Here is a 19301-nt window from a genome sequence, read left to right as displayed (position 1 = left end):
ATATCAGTTAATGAAGTATGTTTTTTTTTTTACTGTGTATTTAAAGGGTTAGTTGACCCAAAAATGAAAAATCTGTAATTTATGACTCACCCTCATGTCGTTCCAAACCCGTAAGACCTTCGTTCATCGTCAGAACACAAATTAAGATATTTTTGATGAAACCTGAGTGCTTTCTGCAGTCTATGGGGGTCAGACTAAACATAAAAGAACAAAGAACAAAGGTCTTAAAGAATAAAGAACAAAGGTCTTACAGCTTTGGAACGACATGAGGGTGAGTAATTAATGACAGAATTTTCATTTTTGGGTGAACTAACCCTTTAAATTAAATCTATAAATCCTAACATGTTGCTACCATATTTTATATTTCTGGCAACCACAGCTGCCGTAGCATTTTCCCCCTACTGAATTTCTTTTAGAGTGCATACACACACATATATTCTAATGTATTATTATGTCTATCTTATTTATGCATTTTATGTAAGATATAAGCCTAAAATATCTATTTCATCAGAGCTTCTGCAGAAACGGTGATGCACATAAAGTACCCTATCTACTATCTCCATTCAATAAAAATACCAAAATATAGACCACATACTGAACTGCTGCTGAGCTCGTCTGTGAACATAGTTACTGACGGTTACAGAGACGTTGCTAAAGGAGGATCAATAGAACACACTACTTGTGGTGACAGAGTGATGATTGGTGGCAGAGCATGTGTCTGCCTGTCAGTCAAATGGCATTACCATGGCGACATGGAAGCAGAATGCATCAGCCTTCGTGCTGACAGATCTTTCCTTTCTCTTTGGCCTCACTTGAGAACAAGTCAATCTGCTGTCACTTTAACCACGTCAAAGGCAAGTGGCAGAGTTTAATGTGTCAGTCCCTTATTTTAACCAAGAAAAATCAAAGAGAATGAAAATGTATATAAAAAAAAGAATACGAGGGTAAAAAGTTGACGAACTCGCCTGAGAGCCCAATTCGTCAGTCGTTCTCGTGTAACGTCGAACGTGACTGGCTGAAAGGAAATAAAAAGTGTTTCTGTAGAGAATCACCAATTGTACCTTTAAAAAACGCTTTTGATGAGGCACGTGGAAATTTGTCTGATCCTTGACGAGATCGCAGACAGCAGAGCAAAGTTGATTCTGCGCTAAATTGATCTAATATTTAACGTTTTATTAAATGTTGTAGATTTATGTAGCAAATGAGAATCGATGTCTATATTTTAAGACAAAGGTCTTGTTATTGATCTTCAGTTTTGTTCAAGCTAAATAAAGCAACAGTTTTTCAATAACGGAAGAATATGTAAAAGTATGGTAATTGGGGTAAAAGCACAATAATTACCATAAGAAAAGGCTGGCTGACTTTTTCATTTGTTCAACATTTCCAGATTCAGATGGGAAATATCATATATCAAGTTGGGTGTCCATCTTAGAGATAATCACCATATTTATAATGAAAGCTAAATATTTTAAAATACGATATTAATCATATAATTTAATAAAATGTATATATTTGTTACTACTGTAAAGTTTACTAAATTATTATGGGATCTCATTCAATGCTTTTAGAATCTTTTCTTTTTTAAATGATCTTGTTTCTAGTATTTTTAAAACAAACATCTTTTAATGACAGTATATGTATTGAACAAAAATTAATTATTTTATATATCAAAATAAACCGAAAACAGTGCAAACTTTGCTAAAGTGATTGGTTTAATTTCATTAAATTAAATTAAAGATTGGTTTAATATTTGTATAAATGAATGCCTTTTGCCCCATGCTGGTGAGCCTTTTACCCCTTGTGTGGGGTAAAAGGCTCCCCTTCCAAACAGATTTTTAAACAAATCACTTTTATGATTTATTTTCACACAAAATCTGTTGCTCCATCAATGTTCAATACCTTTTTTAAAAACAATCTGCAATCATAAACTATGGGAGCAGTGAAAAGCACATTTTTCTTAGGGTGTGCCTTTAGCCCCATTGTACACTTCATTAAAAAAAATTTGTATAACTCAAAAAACAGCACATAAGAAATATTGATAACACTTTACTTAAAGCCTTAATGTATAATGGATTATAAAGATATCATAATGTACATTATAATACATTATATATTTTCATAAATAATTGAAACCAAAGTTAAAATGCATAATAATATGTGCAGATTCCTTGTTACATCTGAGATTGGCTGTTTGTCGTGTGCTTTAATGCATTCTACTTTCTAAAGGCGTAATATGAGTATTATAATATATTATAACTGTGGTCACAATAATTCATGATACAAAACAATGCATTAAAAGGTGAATTACAAGGCATTATTCATGCATTAAAAATACAGCATTATATATATGAAGGTGTTACTGAAATATTTGTGGCTCGTGAATTCACACCACAGGTGTGACCAAATGTTTCTTTTGGACCTGAATGTACCTCAGTGCATTAAGATATCTTTCTCTGTACTATAGATAAGCTCATCCTCACCACATGGTGTCTCTCTCCAGCCAGAAAAAAAGCGCATGAGCATGTCTTCACAGCCCAAACTCACAGTTATATTTTGGACCTAAAAGACAGATCTGCTGGACGGTGGTGGTCAGTGGGATTTCCTGAAGTACACAAATCTCATTCCCCTAATGTTTGCATAAAAGTGCACATGTCGTGGTGTGATTGTGTAATTTTCACCTAAACGTTAGCAATAGTCCTAGGGATGTTGCAAAGTTTATTCAAGACAATGGAAGATTGTGTAGTGACGCTGTAAAATCCAACACAACAGTGTTGACAAAATGTTGAACTTCCGAGATAAAATAAGTTACATTGTAGAGGGACTGACCTGATTTGGTGTATAGGTTGTAGATTTGGTGTTCATAATCTGGCCTGACGATGTTCTTTTTAGTTGGACAAGCAGGAGACTCTGGGAATTGTCTAGGAAAGAGAGGCAAAACTCAAAAACAATGTGCAAAGACAGGAAATAATGAATATACATTTTCAAAAGAAACACTGTATTCAATGTAAAGATTCTAGAGGAGATATCACAGACAGTAATATATTGAAAACTTTTTACTTTCTAGAATTTCAGTGTTCACTGATAGAACTGTTTATTTGCACATGCTGCCTGAGGAATTATGAGGGAATTATGCGAATCAGGTAACAACGCAAACACATCCTGTAAAATCTGTCATGAATGCAATTTACACCGTGAAGTTCAAAGTGTCTACGAAGTGCTAAGTTGTGAATGATGCATCAAACTGCTGAGATCTGGCATACTTTACTGGGACTGTACAATATCACTGCGATACACACCTCCTTAATCAGCTCTTTAAAAAATTCTTAAAGCTCTTAAAGAGCTAGAATATAAATGTAATAAGAATCATTGATAGTGGGTCTCCATCTTTAACTACTGTGAATCACTGACTCCAACTGATCATTAACCTCCCATTTTCTCTCCCTCCATGTCTGTGGCTCTTAGGTGCCTGTGAGCGGTTGTCATGGAGTCATGGTAATAAGAAGAGTTTCCTAAGCCAGGATGCTAACACACACACACACACACACACACACACACACACACACACACACACACACACACACACACACACACACACACACACACACACACACACACACACACACACACACACACACACACACACACACACGTTGGTTTTCCATGTTTTATGGAGATTTTCCATAGACATAATACGTTTTATACTGTACAAACTGCATATTCTATCTTCTAGCCCTAACCCTACCCCTAAACATACTATCAAAGATCACACACACACACACACACACACACACGCACACACAGACAGACAGACAGACAGACAGACAGACAGACAGACAGACAAACACAAACACAAACACAAACACACACCCACACACACACACACACACACACACACACACACACACACACACACACACACACACACACACACACACACACACACACACACACACACACACACACAAACACACACACCAGTCCAAGTTGGGTGTCTGTGGTTAAGGTCATTATTGTTACCCTCCGTAGAGAGCTAAAGTGTTGGACTTACTTTTCCTTGGAGTATGACACTGGATTCCTTTTATACCATAGGAGTGCCAATGAATCTAATAATTTTGTGGTAGTGCTAAAAAGATTCTGCAAACCAAATTATCTGATCAAAATCCAACCAATAATTTACAATAATGAAATGTGATGAATATAATTATGTAAATATCAATAGTAGTATACAGTAGTGGTAGTAATAAATAATAATAATACTAATTATTATTATTATTTATTAAATATAAATTATTTTATTTCATAATAAATGCTAGTATTTAAATATACTAAATTGAATTGAAAACGGAACAAAAACAAATACTACCTCTACTACATTTATAGTTGAATAAATGCAATTTATTATACAATATGTTTAATAATATTAATAATAATTAGAATAACATTTGCATAAAAGAAGCCTCGGTGGATTTCAAGTCAAACTGCTTAACCATATCAAAGTTTTGGGGAAGAGCAAAAATAGCATGCACTGCACTTCATGGACAGTTTGAACTTGCTCTCCTCATCAATCAGGCGCTGGTGAATTACACTCTCTGACTCACTCACGGGAATCAATAAATTCAGTGCCTCGCTGCCTGAGTCTCTCTGCATCAGGAGCGCTGCATAATTCTGGTTTAGACATGCTTTGAAGACCAAATGAGCATCTCCAACAGGTTACAGGATGCATCAGATGCATTAAAGTCAGACGGAGTCATGTTTGGAAGAAGATTAGGAGCAAAGTGACACTGCCAAGGGGAGTAAGATGTCATTTAGGCGGCGGGAGAATCCAGAGTTTGAGAATAAGTTAGGAAGGTAAGTGCAGAAGTGGATGTTGGAAAAGCTTCTGAAATGTGATATCAATGCAAAGCAGGAGATGCCTAGATGTTGAAAATGGAGGACGGGTATTTCTGAAATAAATAGATGAAATGGTTGAAGTGCTCGGGCCGAGCAAAGGATGCAATGCAAATATAGTTGGTTACTCTGTTGTAGAAATCTGCTGTGCAAAGGCAAAAGCCAAATTAGAAAAACAGTCATCTATCCTTTCTGGAAGCACCTTTTTTAGTCAAACACTGCCCACCAGAGATCAACTGTACATATTCATCCGAATAAATGAATGATAATTGTGGGTCAGATCTAGTTTCCAACTCATGAGTAAACTGAAGACAGGTCTGCCCTGAGTGGCTACTCTGCATTTCTATCAGGTGTGATGAGATAAATAAATGCAGTAATTTCTATCAGAGGCAATAAAACATGCTTCCTGACAGCCTGTGGTATTTATGAACTGAAGCCTGCAACTCAGATTTATTTCTCTCGATGGGGCCGACTTCTCCCTGTTCATCTGCATCAGCATTTGCCCGTGTTCAATTCGGCCCAATGGTGAATTTTTAAAAGGTTGGCATCAATCTTGTGGAACCGATTGCCACATTTAATGAAGACTTCCCTTCGTTTGCAAAGGTTGACTCGAACGCAGGGGGGAGAGAAAGCCGGGGACATGGCTCTACGCGCATCCAGACATTTCACAAACAGCTATAAACTGAAAGGAGATGGTCCGGATGCTCTTTCGTCGAAACTGGCCTCAACTACCCCAGTCACTGGAGCAAGCCAAAACAATAGCGAATAATACCGAGCGATACAGAAAATGGAAATGAGATATATACAGTGAAAAGCCTGTTTACGACACACAAATCTATTTGGATGTAAAACATCACCAATTTGATAAGGTCAAAATTGAGATAAGAGTTGGTCTTTAGAAAAGTGACCATCTTAAGATTATCTAACATCTTGTATGTATAAAACGCAGTATTTATATAGAGCAACTCATTGTGCTAGTGTCAAGCACCCAGAAAAACATCTCCAAAACTTTTTGTCTCTGTGCCGCCTCTCAAAAAGTAAAATAAAATATATGCTTAAATCAATATAAGTTGCAGGAGCAAGCGTTTTCCAATCTTCAGAGCTGTCAAAAAGTGTAACCATACTCAATCCCAATTCTTTGTTTGCACATTTTAGGGTACATTGGGTTTGGATAGCATATGGCATATCAATTACACATCTAATTCTTAAAATATAAACATGGCTACATAATCAACGGCAGCGCGAGGCTTGCATTACGTCGGCCACTGGAGTTTTGAGTACAATTAATCATCATTCAAACCCATCAGAGCCACAGTGACACAAATCCCAATTTTGAATTTCTAAATATACCATAATACCTCCCAGAATTAAAACAGAACTGGTATTATGATGTAAACAATTGCAACATTTAGCTTGTACACAACAACATATGTTAAAAAGAAACGGAGAAAGCCTCAAACGGATTCTGTATCTTAAGACATTTTAGATGTTCAGCATGCTTCACTTAGATCTACGGATGATGAGGAAGCCAAGAAAGATCAGAGTTTAAAGACAGAAGACAGAAGGTCTCGAGGCACAAACTCAGAGGACAGTTGATTCCTAATAAGGCCAAATGGAAGACAAGTGGACACAAAGACAAGCGCTCAAGAATATCACAATGCCTTGTAGGAGGAGGAAGAGGCTTGACTTGCGATGAAGGACTGGACAAATTAGAGGAGACAGGCACATACGAGCAGTGTGGGTAGACTAAAAGAACACAAAATTGTGCTCGGACTAACACTAATGATGAAACGGAACACAATTTCATGTACTTTAAAACTGTTGCACGAACCAAAAGAGTTGCCACAGTATTTACAGGCAAGGCAAAATTACAGCCCGGAAAATGTCAAGAGGCTTGTAAAAGGAGCCAATTAGTCAGAGTAATCTCAATATCAAAAGCCCAATCCCACATGCTGGAATCTCCACGGGTGGCTGATGAGAAACTCAAGAAGGCATCGACGTAGAAGCGGAAGCACGAGTCCATCTCGGGGAGGAGACGTCTAGAACATCTGTCACACTGTGGACAAATTTGCCAAAGCCTTCGGTGAGGGAAAGACTGGGATAAAAACTATATATAAAAATAATATGGTGCAAACTGAGAGGAATCTGGAAGCCGGTGTTTTGACACTCATCCGAGATCCTCGATGACAACACCTCAGCGCTCGCTCCGAGCAGGCAGCCCACACAACCTAAGGCTTGTAGACAGCTGCTTTCTGCAGTGGCGGCTTTCCCGCTTGTCATTACCCCACTTAAAGTTCCATGTCAGGTGTGGAGAAGGAAAAATTTTGAAGAATTCCGTAGCGGAATATGGGAGTGTAGAATCTCTAAAGAGCCACAGATCTTTGCTGATGATTCTATTGTTTGTGGCACTGCTCAGTTTGAGTTTACTTGATGTGTATGGAAATTTGCACGCTTTTTAGGACTTTCCGGGAAAGGGTACACAGAAAAGTGTCTGGAAAACACATTTGAGGATGGTGTCACAACAGATCTCATACAAGCACTGCCTTCCCTGAGAACTGGTAGATCAGCCATTGTTTGGAGAGCAGATGTTGAGTAGGTGACACGGAGGTCACTGAAACCAACAAAGAGCGAAAACAGTGACACCCGTCCATCAGTACTACTCTAACACTGCATACATGCATTATTTTTTTGCATTATCGTTTATTTTTTGTTATATTATAACTTTTTTCTTTTCTTGAGATCACAACTTTATCTCCTGTAATTTTGGCAATAGGCAAGTTATCTAAAATAAAATCAACATTTACTTTATATATTGTATTATAAAGTAAACAAAAAAATGATAAATAAAATTAAATAAAATAGGTTTGGTGGCACTAATATCACATAAATTAAATAGTTAACTTTTAAGGTTATCCTATGATGTATACAGATATATGGTACTAAACGCCAGTTACTATTACAGACCATGTAGACCTAAAATACAACACCTAATTTGATGCAATATGTTAACAGGGTGGTCTTTTATTTTACAGATCCCTGATCTAGATTGCAAACTTTTTTGAAGTACTTTTTTGTTTTTAAAGTTCTTCCAAAGTTGCCAATGTGGTTGTATATTTACTGACCTCCTGTAGTGAATCAGTGGAGTGAATCATGGGACGGCATAAAAAAAATCTTCCTGCTCACAATGGGGAATATGCTTGACCTTTACATTTAAACTGTTCGGCTTTTGGATATAAAAACTTTCCCTGCCTTACTGTATATTGCCCTATCATTCAGAGAGAAATGCCTGAAACCTTGATTCTATGAAGAAAAAGAGAAACCGAAATATTAACACAAGGCAACTTTATGTTCTCTGTCAATCTAGAGGTCAGATTTCAGAGCGAGAGATGACAGTTTTATCAGGACGACAAATGGCAGCAAAGAGGGGAGAAGAAGGTCTGTTGTAGACTTTAAAGAGCTCACCCTGAAGAACAACAACTGGTTCTGGAACTGGATTAAACAGGCCTTGTTTGAATGAAATAGGGGTCACAAACTTGACACCAGGCAATTTGATTCCAGATACAGTATTCACAGTGCAATGCTAACACCTAAAACATACGACTATCAGTAAAAATAAAATGTTGCACATTTAATGTAAATATAAGCATTACTATTAGTAATATAAATATAAGCATTTAATCCCCAAGACAAAGTGGAGAAATGAAAAAATAAATAAAAAATAGATTAATGGAAATGCTTTGAAATTCCAAACAGGCCGCAAGGGAAACTGATATTTGAACAACTTTTTACTCAGTAGTCTGCAAACACAGTGATTAGTGTCCTTGTAGCCTGAGGCAAAAAAGTTTATTTGCAGAACCACCAGCATTCAAAGTTAAAGGGCGGGTCATTAAACATTTATTCCTTATTGACTATACTTAAAACATCCTTCCTATAACTGTAAAAGGCATTTAAATTTGACGGCGTCTTAAAAGAGTCATACAAACAGTAAACATTGATGGGGCTGCAGAGTTTGTGTAAAAAATGAGACAAGAACAGCATCAAACCTTGTAATGCGACATCAACGCAGGCCTCCTATTCTAAAGCCTCTATTTTGCGATTTTTTGACAACATATTCATATACCTTTAATACCATTTCTGGTTACATCCCAGAGGGACATCTTTTTAATTACCTTTAGCTTACTTAGGTATCCTTTACTACTAATTATTAAAGGGGTCCTTGATTCATGATTTCCATTTTTTAACTTTAGTTAGTGTGTAATGTTGCTGTTTGAGCATAAACAACATATGCAAAGTTACGACGTTTGTTGGTGGAAACAAATTTCCTGAAAAGGACAGTAAAAGGAATCAATCAATCAATCAAAGTTCAATGCAAAGGGAGATGTTTTCTTTTACAGAAATCGCTTTTTAAGGACTACCACAAACGGCATTTACATAAACCCACGCAACAAAGGGGGTGAGGCCATGTTAAATTTAGTTTTAACAATTTACCTGAATTACAACCTCAATGTTTGTCTGTGCGATGTACATTTTACGGAGAACAGCTTCCAGAAGAGAGTACAATGCAGGCTATACGCACAAAGCCTCACTTGAAAGACGTAGCCATTCCCATTTTGTCGGGACAATCTGTTGTTTATGGATCACAACTTTTAAGTATGTCCTATTATTTGTAGACGTGTTTTCTATTAACAGTTCCAATTATAAGCTTTATGTAGTTGCTATGATAGCTATGATGTAAACGAAGGGCAAAGCTTTGCCTCTGCTAGCCTGCTAACTAACATTACAGTATTGATGTAGTGCTTACTTTAGCTTTTGTAAGCTCTTTTGTAAACTGCTTACTGCCCCTTAGGAAAGTTATCCATGATTTTGTGATCGATTAGGGACCGTTCGGTATTTATGGAATGGACCACTGGAGGAAAATAGGGGAGGGTCATGTCTTTTTCTTCTTTGTTGAGGGAAGGGTCATCCAACTTTTTATAGTCCAGGGGGAGGGTCACCCAACTTTTGTATTCATGAAAACAGCAACATTTCAAAGTGGCTTGTTTGGTGCATATTTTTCAATGTAGCTCCATTTATCTCTCTCAGTCTCGGCCCACCATAGCTAGCAGATGGGTCTGACCCAACAAAAATCAGACGCGAAAGATAAAGTCCAGTTTGGCGCTGTTTGAAAGTGTGCGCGCTTCAGGCGTACGTGCTCAGAAAAAGTGCATTATGTCAGAACAGAACGCCAATGAAATGTTTACCTGGCAAAGCTTTAAAGTACGAGCAAATAATGAACTGTGAATTGTGATTGCGAATAAGTGCAGTGTCCTGTGAGTGTAACTCTACCGCTGCATTAACATGTGAGGTGAATGTACGTCGAGTTTTACAGTATTGGGACTCAAGCCTTGTTGGCTCCGCAGCGCGAGCCTCCGCTGCTTGCCCGCGCACCTCCCCAAACGGACGAGGCGCTTATTAGAAGTGCTCGTCCAGGAATCAGCGGTGAGAAGATGTAAGGTACACAGGTTCATAAGTTAAACATTTTCATTTAGTTTTGAGAACATTTTTTATAAAACTTGGACCATAATTAAAAGGGTTTATGTCTGCTATTGTAGGCTCATTTTGTAAATGTAAGCAACTACTAGATGCACAAACTGGGTGTCGAAGTCGTGCATCTTCGGATGCGGAGCCGCGCGTGCATTTACAAAATCTGAGGTGCGCACTGCCAAGCGAAATGGACCCTTGCACACCTTCGTGCTCCTGCGGACGCGACGAGTATAAACCAAGCTCGAGGCGCCAGAACTGCAGCTGATAGATCTAAAGGAGACATTAAATCATCCACGACCAAAAATCGTGATATCGAATAAGCACAACTATAAATCGACTGTTATCATGTCTGAAAACTAACACAAGTAACGGAGTTTACAAAACTGTATCGCACGCGTGCTACAGTGGTACATTTATTCATCACACAGACCAGTCTTTTCGTAGATATATGTCGCACTGTACAGGACCCTTTTTAATGAACGTTTGGTGTAGGTCTACTAGGCATCGAGATATCTGAACACCTTTGCCAAGCGCAGACCAGTACAGTAATCAATAAATTATCGGGGAGGGTTATGCCTTTTTTCACAATTATTTTGGAGGGTCATAGAAAAATGAATTGCTGGTGAAGGGAGGGTCAAGTCTATTTTGACTATAGGTCTCAAAACTCCTCCGCTAGGCCCTTACTGTTTGCATTACCATAGCTTTCCGACAAATATGATTGCATGGTGGATAACATCATATCTATAAGAAAACAAATAATCAACGCATTCAACCAGACTGGAAAGAGATGAGCTGTAACAATGTAAAATACGTGAAAAATAATGCATTTTTTGAACAATTAAGCATGAAAGCATTTAATAGTACACCCCAAAAACAAAATCAAGACTTCGTAAAAGGGCATAATAAGACCCCTTTAACATTTTGAATTAGCTCTAACTTTTATGTCTTAATTTTCCTTTTTAATTTAGTTTAAGTTTTGGGTATTTTATTCTGTACTACTTTTATTTTTATTATTATATGTTTTAATATTTCTGTTTAGCTTTATTTTTATTTCAGTTTTAGCAATTTTATTTCTGTTAGTTGCCAAGGCACCATTTCTAATTATCTTTCAAGTTTTTCATCTATTTATATTTTATTCTATTTCAGCTTTATTTCAATTATTGAAAATTATACTTAATAGTTTTAGTTTACCATAACATCACTGTGTCACAGCCTTGAACATGAATTGCTACATTCTATTGTTAGCCAGAAGTGAGTGGTATTAAACTTTTAGAAGAACAATAAATTACCTCAAAGCTCATGGACATGCACTAAAAGCAACAAAAGTGTTATTCTTTAGCAAATACATTTAGCTCAAGTGGAAGCTAGCCGGAAAACATCTTCAATATAGCACTTGGTTACCTCTTGTGCCTCTTAACCAAGTTCTTTTTCACAGATTCACATATTGCGGTTGGACATTCACGCAGACGTAAGAGCATGAAATGTACCACCAAAGTGCACAGTCTGTGATCACAGCAGGTATCGGAGTGGGGAGGCGTGGATCCTCGCTTGGAGGTACAATTTATTCTTCTCCAACTTGAAAAGTGGCTTCAAAAGAGTGTAGAATTAACAGGGTGAGACGGAAGTGTGGGAAAAGTGTGGGACTGGATGTAGGATGACTCAGAGACATCAAACACTTCTCTCCTATAGCTGCCCCTTCCAAAAAAATACACAGCACAAAGGGCTTTATTCAAGCCACGAAACCACGGTAGGTTTCAGAGGTCGATCTTGAGCAAAGGTTCAAAGAGCAAAACTTCAGAACATATTTCAAGTGCACCCCACTGTAAAATCGTGTGCTCATCGCGGGGAAAAAACAACCAATGATCGCAGAGAATTTATGTGAGAATTGGCCCAAGTCAGATTCAACGCCATATTTAATTTGAAGTGGATAAAACTGAAGGAAAAAGATAAAGTTCTTTAAATGTTGTATAGTACTGTGTTGGGTACCCGTGTGTTTGATCATTCACTTGACAATACACTGTTTTGTTCAAGTTTGACATATTTTCTATTCCAAAATCAAGCAAGATACTACATAGGCAGGATTTTAAGGCATCACAGTCAATACCAACGCAAATAATGTGTTAATAATAAAATAATAACGTCTCGGTTACTAATGTAACCCTAGTTCCCTGATAGGGAACGAGACGCTGCGTCAAACGCTGCGGGAACGCCCCTGCGTTGTGCGTCATGAAGCACGTATGGAATCAGCCCAATGGAGAGATGAAACGTCATAGGCGGGTGACGTCATCGACCAGGAAACTATAAAGCACCCCAAAAACACAAGCGCATTAGCTTCTGATAGGCTTGAAGGAAGCGCTAACGGGAGTGCCGGGAGTATGGCGGAGCGACGCAGCGTCTCGTTCCCTATCAGGGAACTAGGGTTACATACGTAACCGAGACGTTCCCTTTCAAGGGAACTTCGAGCTGCGTCAAACGCTGCGGGAACGCGAATACCCACGTCGCCATAGGACCAAATGACCGTCATGTGAGACTAGCGCACAGAGGACGAGAGCACCTGTGCCCCAGGGGTAGAGCTTAAGTCTAGGTCATAGAACTTAATAAAAGTATGCGGTGAAGACCATCCAGCCGCATCACAAACATCACTCAGGGAAACCCCCGACAAAAGAGCTTTAGAAGCAGCCATACTCCTGGTAGAGTGAGCTCGGACAACCAAAGGTTAAGGCTGGCCAGCCGACTCATAAGCAAGTGAGATAGCCTCAACCACCCACTTGCTCATTCTCTGTTTAGACGCCGGACACCCTTTCCTGGGTGGCCCGAAACATACAAAAAGTTGTTCTGATTTCCTCCACAGGGCAGCTCTGTGGACATAAGCGTCTAATGCCCTAACAGGGCAGAGTGAATTAAGTTTCTCCTGGTCCGATGACATAAATGGAGGAGGACAGAAAGCCTGCAGAACCGTAGGTCTAACAATATTAGTAGGAACCTTAGGAACGTAACCTGGTCTAGGATGCAGAAAAGCTTTAACCATGCCAGGTGCAAATTCCAGGCACGAGGGTGAAACCGACAGAGCCTGCAAATCTCCGATTCTTTTTAGTGAAGAGATAGCAAGCAAAAAGATAGTCTTAAAAGTGAGAAACTTCTCGGGAACTTCTTCGATAGGTTCAAAAGGAGCTAGGGAAAGACCTTCTAATACAATGGCCAGATCCCAAGTCGGCACCCTCGTACGAACTGCTGGCCTCAGCCTCAAAGTGCCACGGAGGAAACGAGTTATAAGCGGGTGTCTCCCAAGAGAAACTCCACTGAAAGGGACGTGGTAAGCAGCTAGTGCCGCCACATACACCTTTAGTGTGGAGGGGGATAACCCTGTGGAGAAGCGCTCCTGCAGGAATTCCAGCACTGCACCCACTGGGCAGTTAACTGGGTCCTGCAGGTGTTCTCCACACCAAAAAGTTTCCACTTCAAGGCATAAAGCTTCCTCGTGGATGGAGCTCTGGAGTTAAGAATGGTCTCAACAACCTTGGTTGAGAGACCGGAGTCTATGAGCTGGGCCCCCTCAGAGGCCAAGCCCACAGTTTCCACAATTCTGGGCGGGGGTGAAGTATCGTGCCCCCCGCCTGGGAGAGTAGATCCCTCCTGACCGGGAGCTCCAAAGGAGAACCGTCCAGGAGAGAAATCAGGTCCGCAAACCATACTCGGGCCGGCCAGAACGGGGCTACTAGTAGTAGACTGACCCCGTCCCGGCGGACCCTCTCCAGAACTCCTGGTAACAGAGCAATCGGGGGAAAGGCGTACAGACGTGACCTCGGCCACGGCTGCACCATAGCATCCAACCCCAGGGGGGCTGGAAGAGTGATGGAGAACCACCGATGACAATGAGTGGTCTCCTTGGAAGCGAATAGGTCCACCTCGGCGCGACCGAAACTCAACCAAAGGAGCTCCACCACCTCGGGGTGGAGTCTCCATTCCCCTGGCCTCGGCCCCTGCCTCGACAGGGAGTCTGCTACCACATTCAAATACCCAGGGAGATACATTGCTCTCAGAGATAGTAGCTTCCCTTGGGACCACAGGAGGATCTGACGGGCCAACTTGTAAAGCCGGCGAGACCGCAGGCCCCCCTGATGATTTATATAAGAGACCACCGACGTGTTGTCTGATTGAACTAACACATGATGGCCTCTCAGGTCTGTTAGGAAGTGTTTCAGAGCCTGAAACACAGCCAACATCTCTAGACAATTTATGTGCCACGAAAGATGATGATCCTGCCACAGACCTTGGGCTGGGCGACCACTCATGACCGCCCCCCACCCTGTGAGGGAAGCATCCGTCGTTAGCGTTATGCGACGACAAAGAGCCCCCAGCACAGGACCTTTGGATAGGAACCAAGTTTCTCTCCACATGACCAGAGCACGAAGGCAGCGCCGCGTGACTTTGAACGTGCGGAGCGGATTTCCCCTCGGGGAGAATCCCTTGGTCCTGAGCCACCACTGTAGCGGTCTCATGTACAACAGGCCGCAAGGTATAACGTTGGACGCTGCTGCCATCAGACCCAACAGTCTCTGAAACTGCTTGACAGTGAGTAGCTGGCCTAGCTTCACTTGTTTCACAGCTGAGAGAATCGAAGCGATGCGGGTCGGAGAGAGTCGCGCCCGCATCGATACCGAATCCCAAACGACACCCAGAAAAGTGGTCTTCTGGGAAGGAGATAATACACTTTTCTTTGCGTTCAGCCTCAACCCCAACTTTCTGATATGAGCGAGGACGACATCTCGATGCCGAACCGCCATCTGCTCGGTCTGAGCTAAAATCACGATGTAATTGAGAATACGAATGCCCTGAAGCCTCAGAGGCACTAGTGCTGCATCCATGCATTTCGTGAAAGTGCGGGGAGATAAAGCTAGGCCAAACGGAAGAACCCTGTACTGGTACGCCTCGCCCCCGAAGGCGAACCTCAGGAACTTCCTGTGTTGTGGAAGGATGGACACATGGAAGTATGCGTCCTTCAGATCTACCGTGACAAACCAGTCCTCGGACCTGATTTGAGACACGATCTGCTTGATAGTGAGCATCTTGAATTTTAGCTTCCCTACCGAGCGATTCAATATGCGCAGGTCTAAAATTGGACGCAACCCCCCATCCTTCTGCTGCGCTCTATGTGATGAGCTCGAAGATGGCCGGGGCTGCTCCCGCCCAGCAGCCCCAGGGACATGAACTTTAAGGGGAAGAAACTTTTTAAAAGCTGCAGTTTGTTTCTTTTCTTCTTGGAATTTATCGATAACTGAATTCACAGCATCACCAAACAACCCCATGGGAGAAAGAGGAGCATCTAAAAGAAAAGCTTTTTCTCTCTCTTTAATATTAGTCTGATTTAACCACAAATGTCTTTCTGCGGCCACCAGAGCTGCCATAGAACGACCCATTAATTTGGCCGATTCTCTGGTGGCACGCAGGGATAAATCAGCAGCCTGACGCAGTTCGCGAACTACGTCAGTACTGACCTCCTCACTCTCACTCATGTCCCTTAGCAGATCAGCCTGGTATGCCTGCAAGATTGACATAGTATGCAGACATGACGCAGCCTGACCTGCTGCCGAATATGCTTTACCCACCAAAGCCGAAGTGTTTCTTAAAGGCTTGGTGGGTAATGCCGGTGCCTTAAAAGATGATGCTGCTTCGGGGGAGAGATGGCTCGCAAGCGTCTCTTCCACACGAGGCAAAGCACCATAACCATGAGCCTTGGCTCCCATAATATTAGCGTATGTTGAAGTCTGGGGACTAAACACTCTATATGACACCGGTTTTCTCCATGATTTCGACACCTCGGTGTGGAGATCATGGAAAAACGGCAGGCACCGGCGTGGAGGCTGCACACGTGACGGCAAAAATCTCTCATCCAACTTTGATTTAGAAACAGACTCCTGTCTAGTCACTGGCCATTCAATATTAAGTTTTTCAACAGCTCTTGTTAACACCTCCATAAGCTCATCACTCTCAGGAGTGTGGGGTGGCGAATCCTCCACATCTCCCTAAACGCTAACAACATCAAGTTCCTCAGAACTGGATAGCTGCAGCATTGGTGCCTCAGCCCGAGCGGAAGAAACCGCAGCGCGTGCTTCCGAACCCGGGACTGAGGCACTGGATCTCACAGGTGAAGGGAGAGATAAGGCAGAGCCCGTCTCAAACCCCGCTGTGAGATCCATCTGCGATCCCCACAATAAGCGCCGCCGCTCTGCCTCGGCAGAAGCGGGACCCGAACCGCGGGGAGTGCGCACCGAACCGCTCTCCTCAAAGAGCGATCGGCGGGAGCGGAGCGTCCTTAACGGCAAACGCTCGCAATGCTCACAGTCTGCTCCCTCGAGAGCAAACTGGGCATGCTGAACTCCCAAACAAACAACACAAAGATCATGTGTATCCCCGCTCGTTAAATAACGCGAGCAGGGAGGAACACACTTTCTAAACTGCTGTTCGTCCGCCATAATCTCTCAATATATATATATATATAGGGATAAATTGTTTGTGTGGTGCAGGGTATGTAAGACAGACAATATCACACAGGGACAGATTCACATTTAGCGCGACTGAAAGCACAGAAGCTAATGCGCTTGTGTTTTTGGGGTGCTTTATAGTTTCCTGGTCGATGACGTCACCCGCCTATGACGTTTCATCTCTCCATTGGGCTGATTCCATACGTGCTTCATGACGCACAACGCAGGGGCGTTCCCGCAGCGTTTGACGCAGCTCGAAGTTCCCTTGAAAGGGAATTTGTATTTATGAGTGAGGAAGTGAGAAAATCGAAAATATCTTTCTTTTTCTTTTTTTTTGACTTGTCAAGTTAGTGCGATGTCAGTGAGAAAACATTCCAGAGGCAATGGATGCACAAGCCTTGACAGAAAATTTGTTGAAATATAGGTTGCATTTTCCATTAACAATAAAAAATGCATGTTGCATGTACAAAATACAGTCGTATTGTACAATTATAATCAAATATATTATAATTCAGTTTAAAGCACTTTCATAATTGAATAATAAAAAAGCAATACCGATATGCATTCTTTATTTAACATTTTTTTTTGTAGAAAAAACATCACCATCACCATGCTCTACCCAAAGTAATTTGACTGACTTCACAAATATGACTTCACAACTTGTACAACAAACTTCCCAGGAGGTTTGAGTGCAAAAGGCACTTTGAAAGAAATGATGTACAAAATGATGCCGCTTTTTAAGAATAAATAGAACATAAAGATGCCTTTATAATGGCAGACGAGATGATTATTATGAATAAAATACTGATTATACTGAAAAGTATCAAGAATTTCATAAATACCAAATATTTGTGCTATGTGTTTATGGTTCATTAATTAAGCATATTTTTATTTTCATTGGTATCACACACTGAGAGCTAAAACAACAAAATTTATTGAAATCAGTTTCTCTGTCCAATTTGTGTGGCGCACAGAGTTGCTGTCTATGTTCTAGATCAGTCACTTTCGATTCCATGGTTGTTAGGATGTTAGATGACTAGGTTTTGGAACAGAGATAATGAGTTGTCGACTGACTGACCAACAACTATCACTTCCAAAGTAGGAAACACTAAACAGACTATATTATCTCTCAAATCCTCAAGCACTGAACTGGTATTGAAATATAAAGTGGCTAAAGCTTGCAGAAATAAAATTCTATCTAAGCTTTATGTGCACTGGCCCTAACTACAGTGCCAGGACCCTCATTGCCTTCTCGCATGTTTAAATCTAGCATTTTCAGTTGGCACCATCCATATGCCCCCTCCTACCAACCATTGGAGGGGAACAGTGATTGTTTATTTACTATTTACCGAGGAAAAACCCCTCTACTTCCTGCTCATAAATAATTGACATGTTTGAGTTGGATGAGGTACAAAGTCACACTCCCTCTCTGTCTTCTTCCCTTCAGGCAGTGTGTTTATGTGCATGGCTGCTGGGCAGACTGTGTGTTTGTGTTGTGTGCCAGACCAGGCAACAGACTGAGCTCTCATGGCAGTCTCTCTTCACCTCGTGTTTTTTTTTTTTTGTCTGAGCTGAACTTCGGGTTATCAATGGAAACACACTCAGTTATCTTGTGCTGCATTCTGTTCAACTCGAAAAGGTGGAACTTCCAACTTCCTATATACATAGTAACTTAATTGTACAGACTGTTGGAATATCCTGCATCCGATGAGACCCAATGCAGTGAATAATTTCTCCTCATGAGTTAAGGAATATCCTATTAAAATAGGGTTTATAGTATTCTTACCTGACCACATCAAGAGCAGTTGTAGAGTAAGAGGAGGTTTTGTGCGTCATCTCCTGCGACTTAGTGACTTTTCCCAGCTGATACCAAATCCCCAAACTGTTCAGCTCTCTGTGGACAAACCCAGCTTGTTTCATTTTCAAGAACATTTAACTTGTTGAATTGTTACTTAACCTAGTTAAAGTTCACTAGCATTTGGGTCCTTTTGTGCAGCTACAATTTGTAATGTTATGTTTATGTTGTGTATCTAGTATATCTGATTAAACTTATATAGGATGTGTCATAGAACGGACTTCTGTTTACTGGTGTTCATTCACTCTTCAGCTTCACCTCATCCAACTATTCCTTTAAGATGATTGTTTTAACGAAAATAAGACGAAAATAAGTATTTTAATTCAAATATTTTCATTTTCATCACACCCCACCCCGAGTACTCAAGTACTAATTTTTTAGATCTATCAGTACTCAAAATGAAAATTGACAAAAAATGTCATCCCTAATTCAAATATTAACATTTGTAAGACATATCAGGGGTTGCTTTAAAAGCTGTTGGAAAAGCAGCACAAGTAAAGCAAGCGCCCATAATGCCCGAAGAAGACCGCAGGCACTGCGGGACACTAGAGGAA

The 19301-nt window shown here is 40.8% G+C and overlaps 1 protein-coding gene across 5 annotated transcripts in view; it reads right to left on the bottom strand.

Annotated features, from left to right (window-relative positions):
- The window catches only part of mvb12bb (multivesicular body subunit 12Bb), an 85951-nt gene that overhangs the window by 30886 nt on the left and 35764 nt on the right, over positions 1 to 19301 (bottom strand). For all 5 annotated transcript variants that reach the window (XR_013201055.1, XM_077222866.1, XM_077222869.1 and 2 more), the window contains exons 6-7: positions 18679 to 18786; positions 2827 to 2918 (exon numbers count right to left, since the gene is read on the bottom strand). Coding sequence is in view for 4 of the 5 variants with exons in the window: in XM_077222866.1 (XP_077078981.1) it covers positions 2827 to 2918; positions 18679 to 18786 (200 nt within the window). In the remaining variant the exon portion in view is untranslated. The remainder of the gene's footprint in view (positions 1 to 2826; positions 2919 to 18678; positions 18787 to 19301) is intronic.

The sequence above is a fragment of the Siphateles boraxobius genome, unplaced genomic scaffold (assembly GCF_051911475.1).
Source record: "Siphateles boraxobius isolate OS27281-9 unplaced genomic scaffold, OSU_SipBor_1 9, whole genome shotgun sequence".
Taxonomy (NCBI): Eukaryota; Metazoa; Chordata; class Actinopteri; order Cypriniformes; family Leuciscidae; genus Siphateles; species Siphateles boraxobius.
The sequence above is the reverse complement of the archived record's forward strand: the minus strand, read 5'-3'. Positions and strand labels throughout refer to the sequence as shown.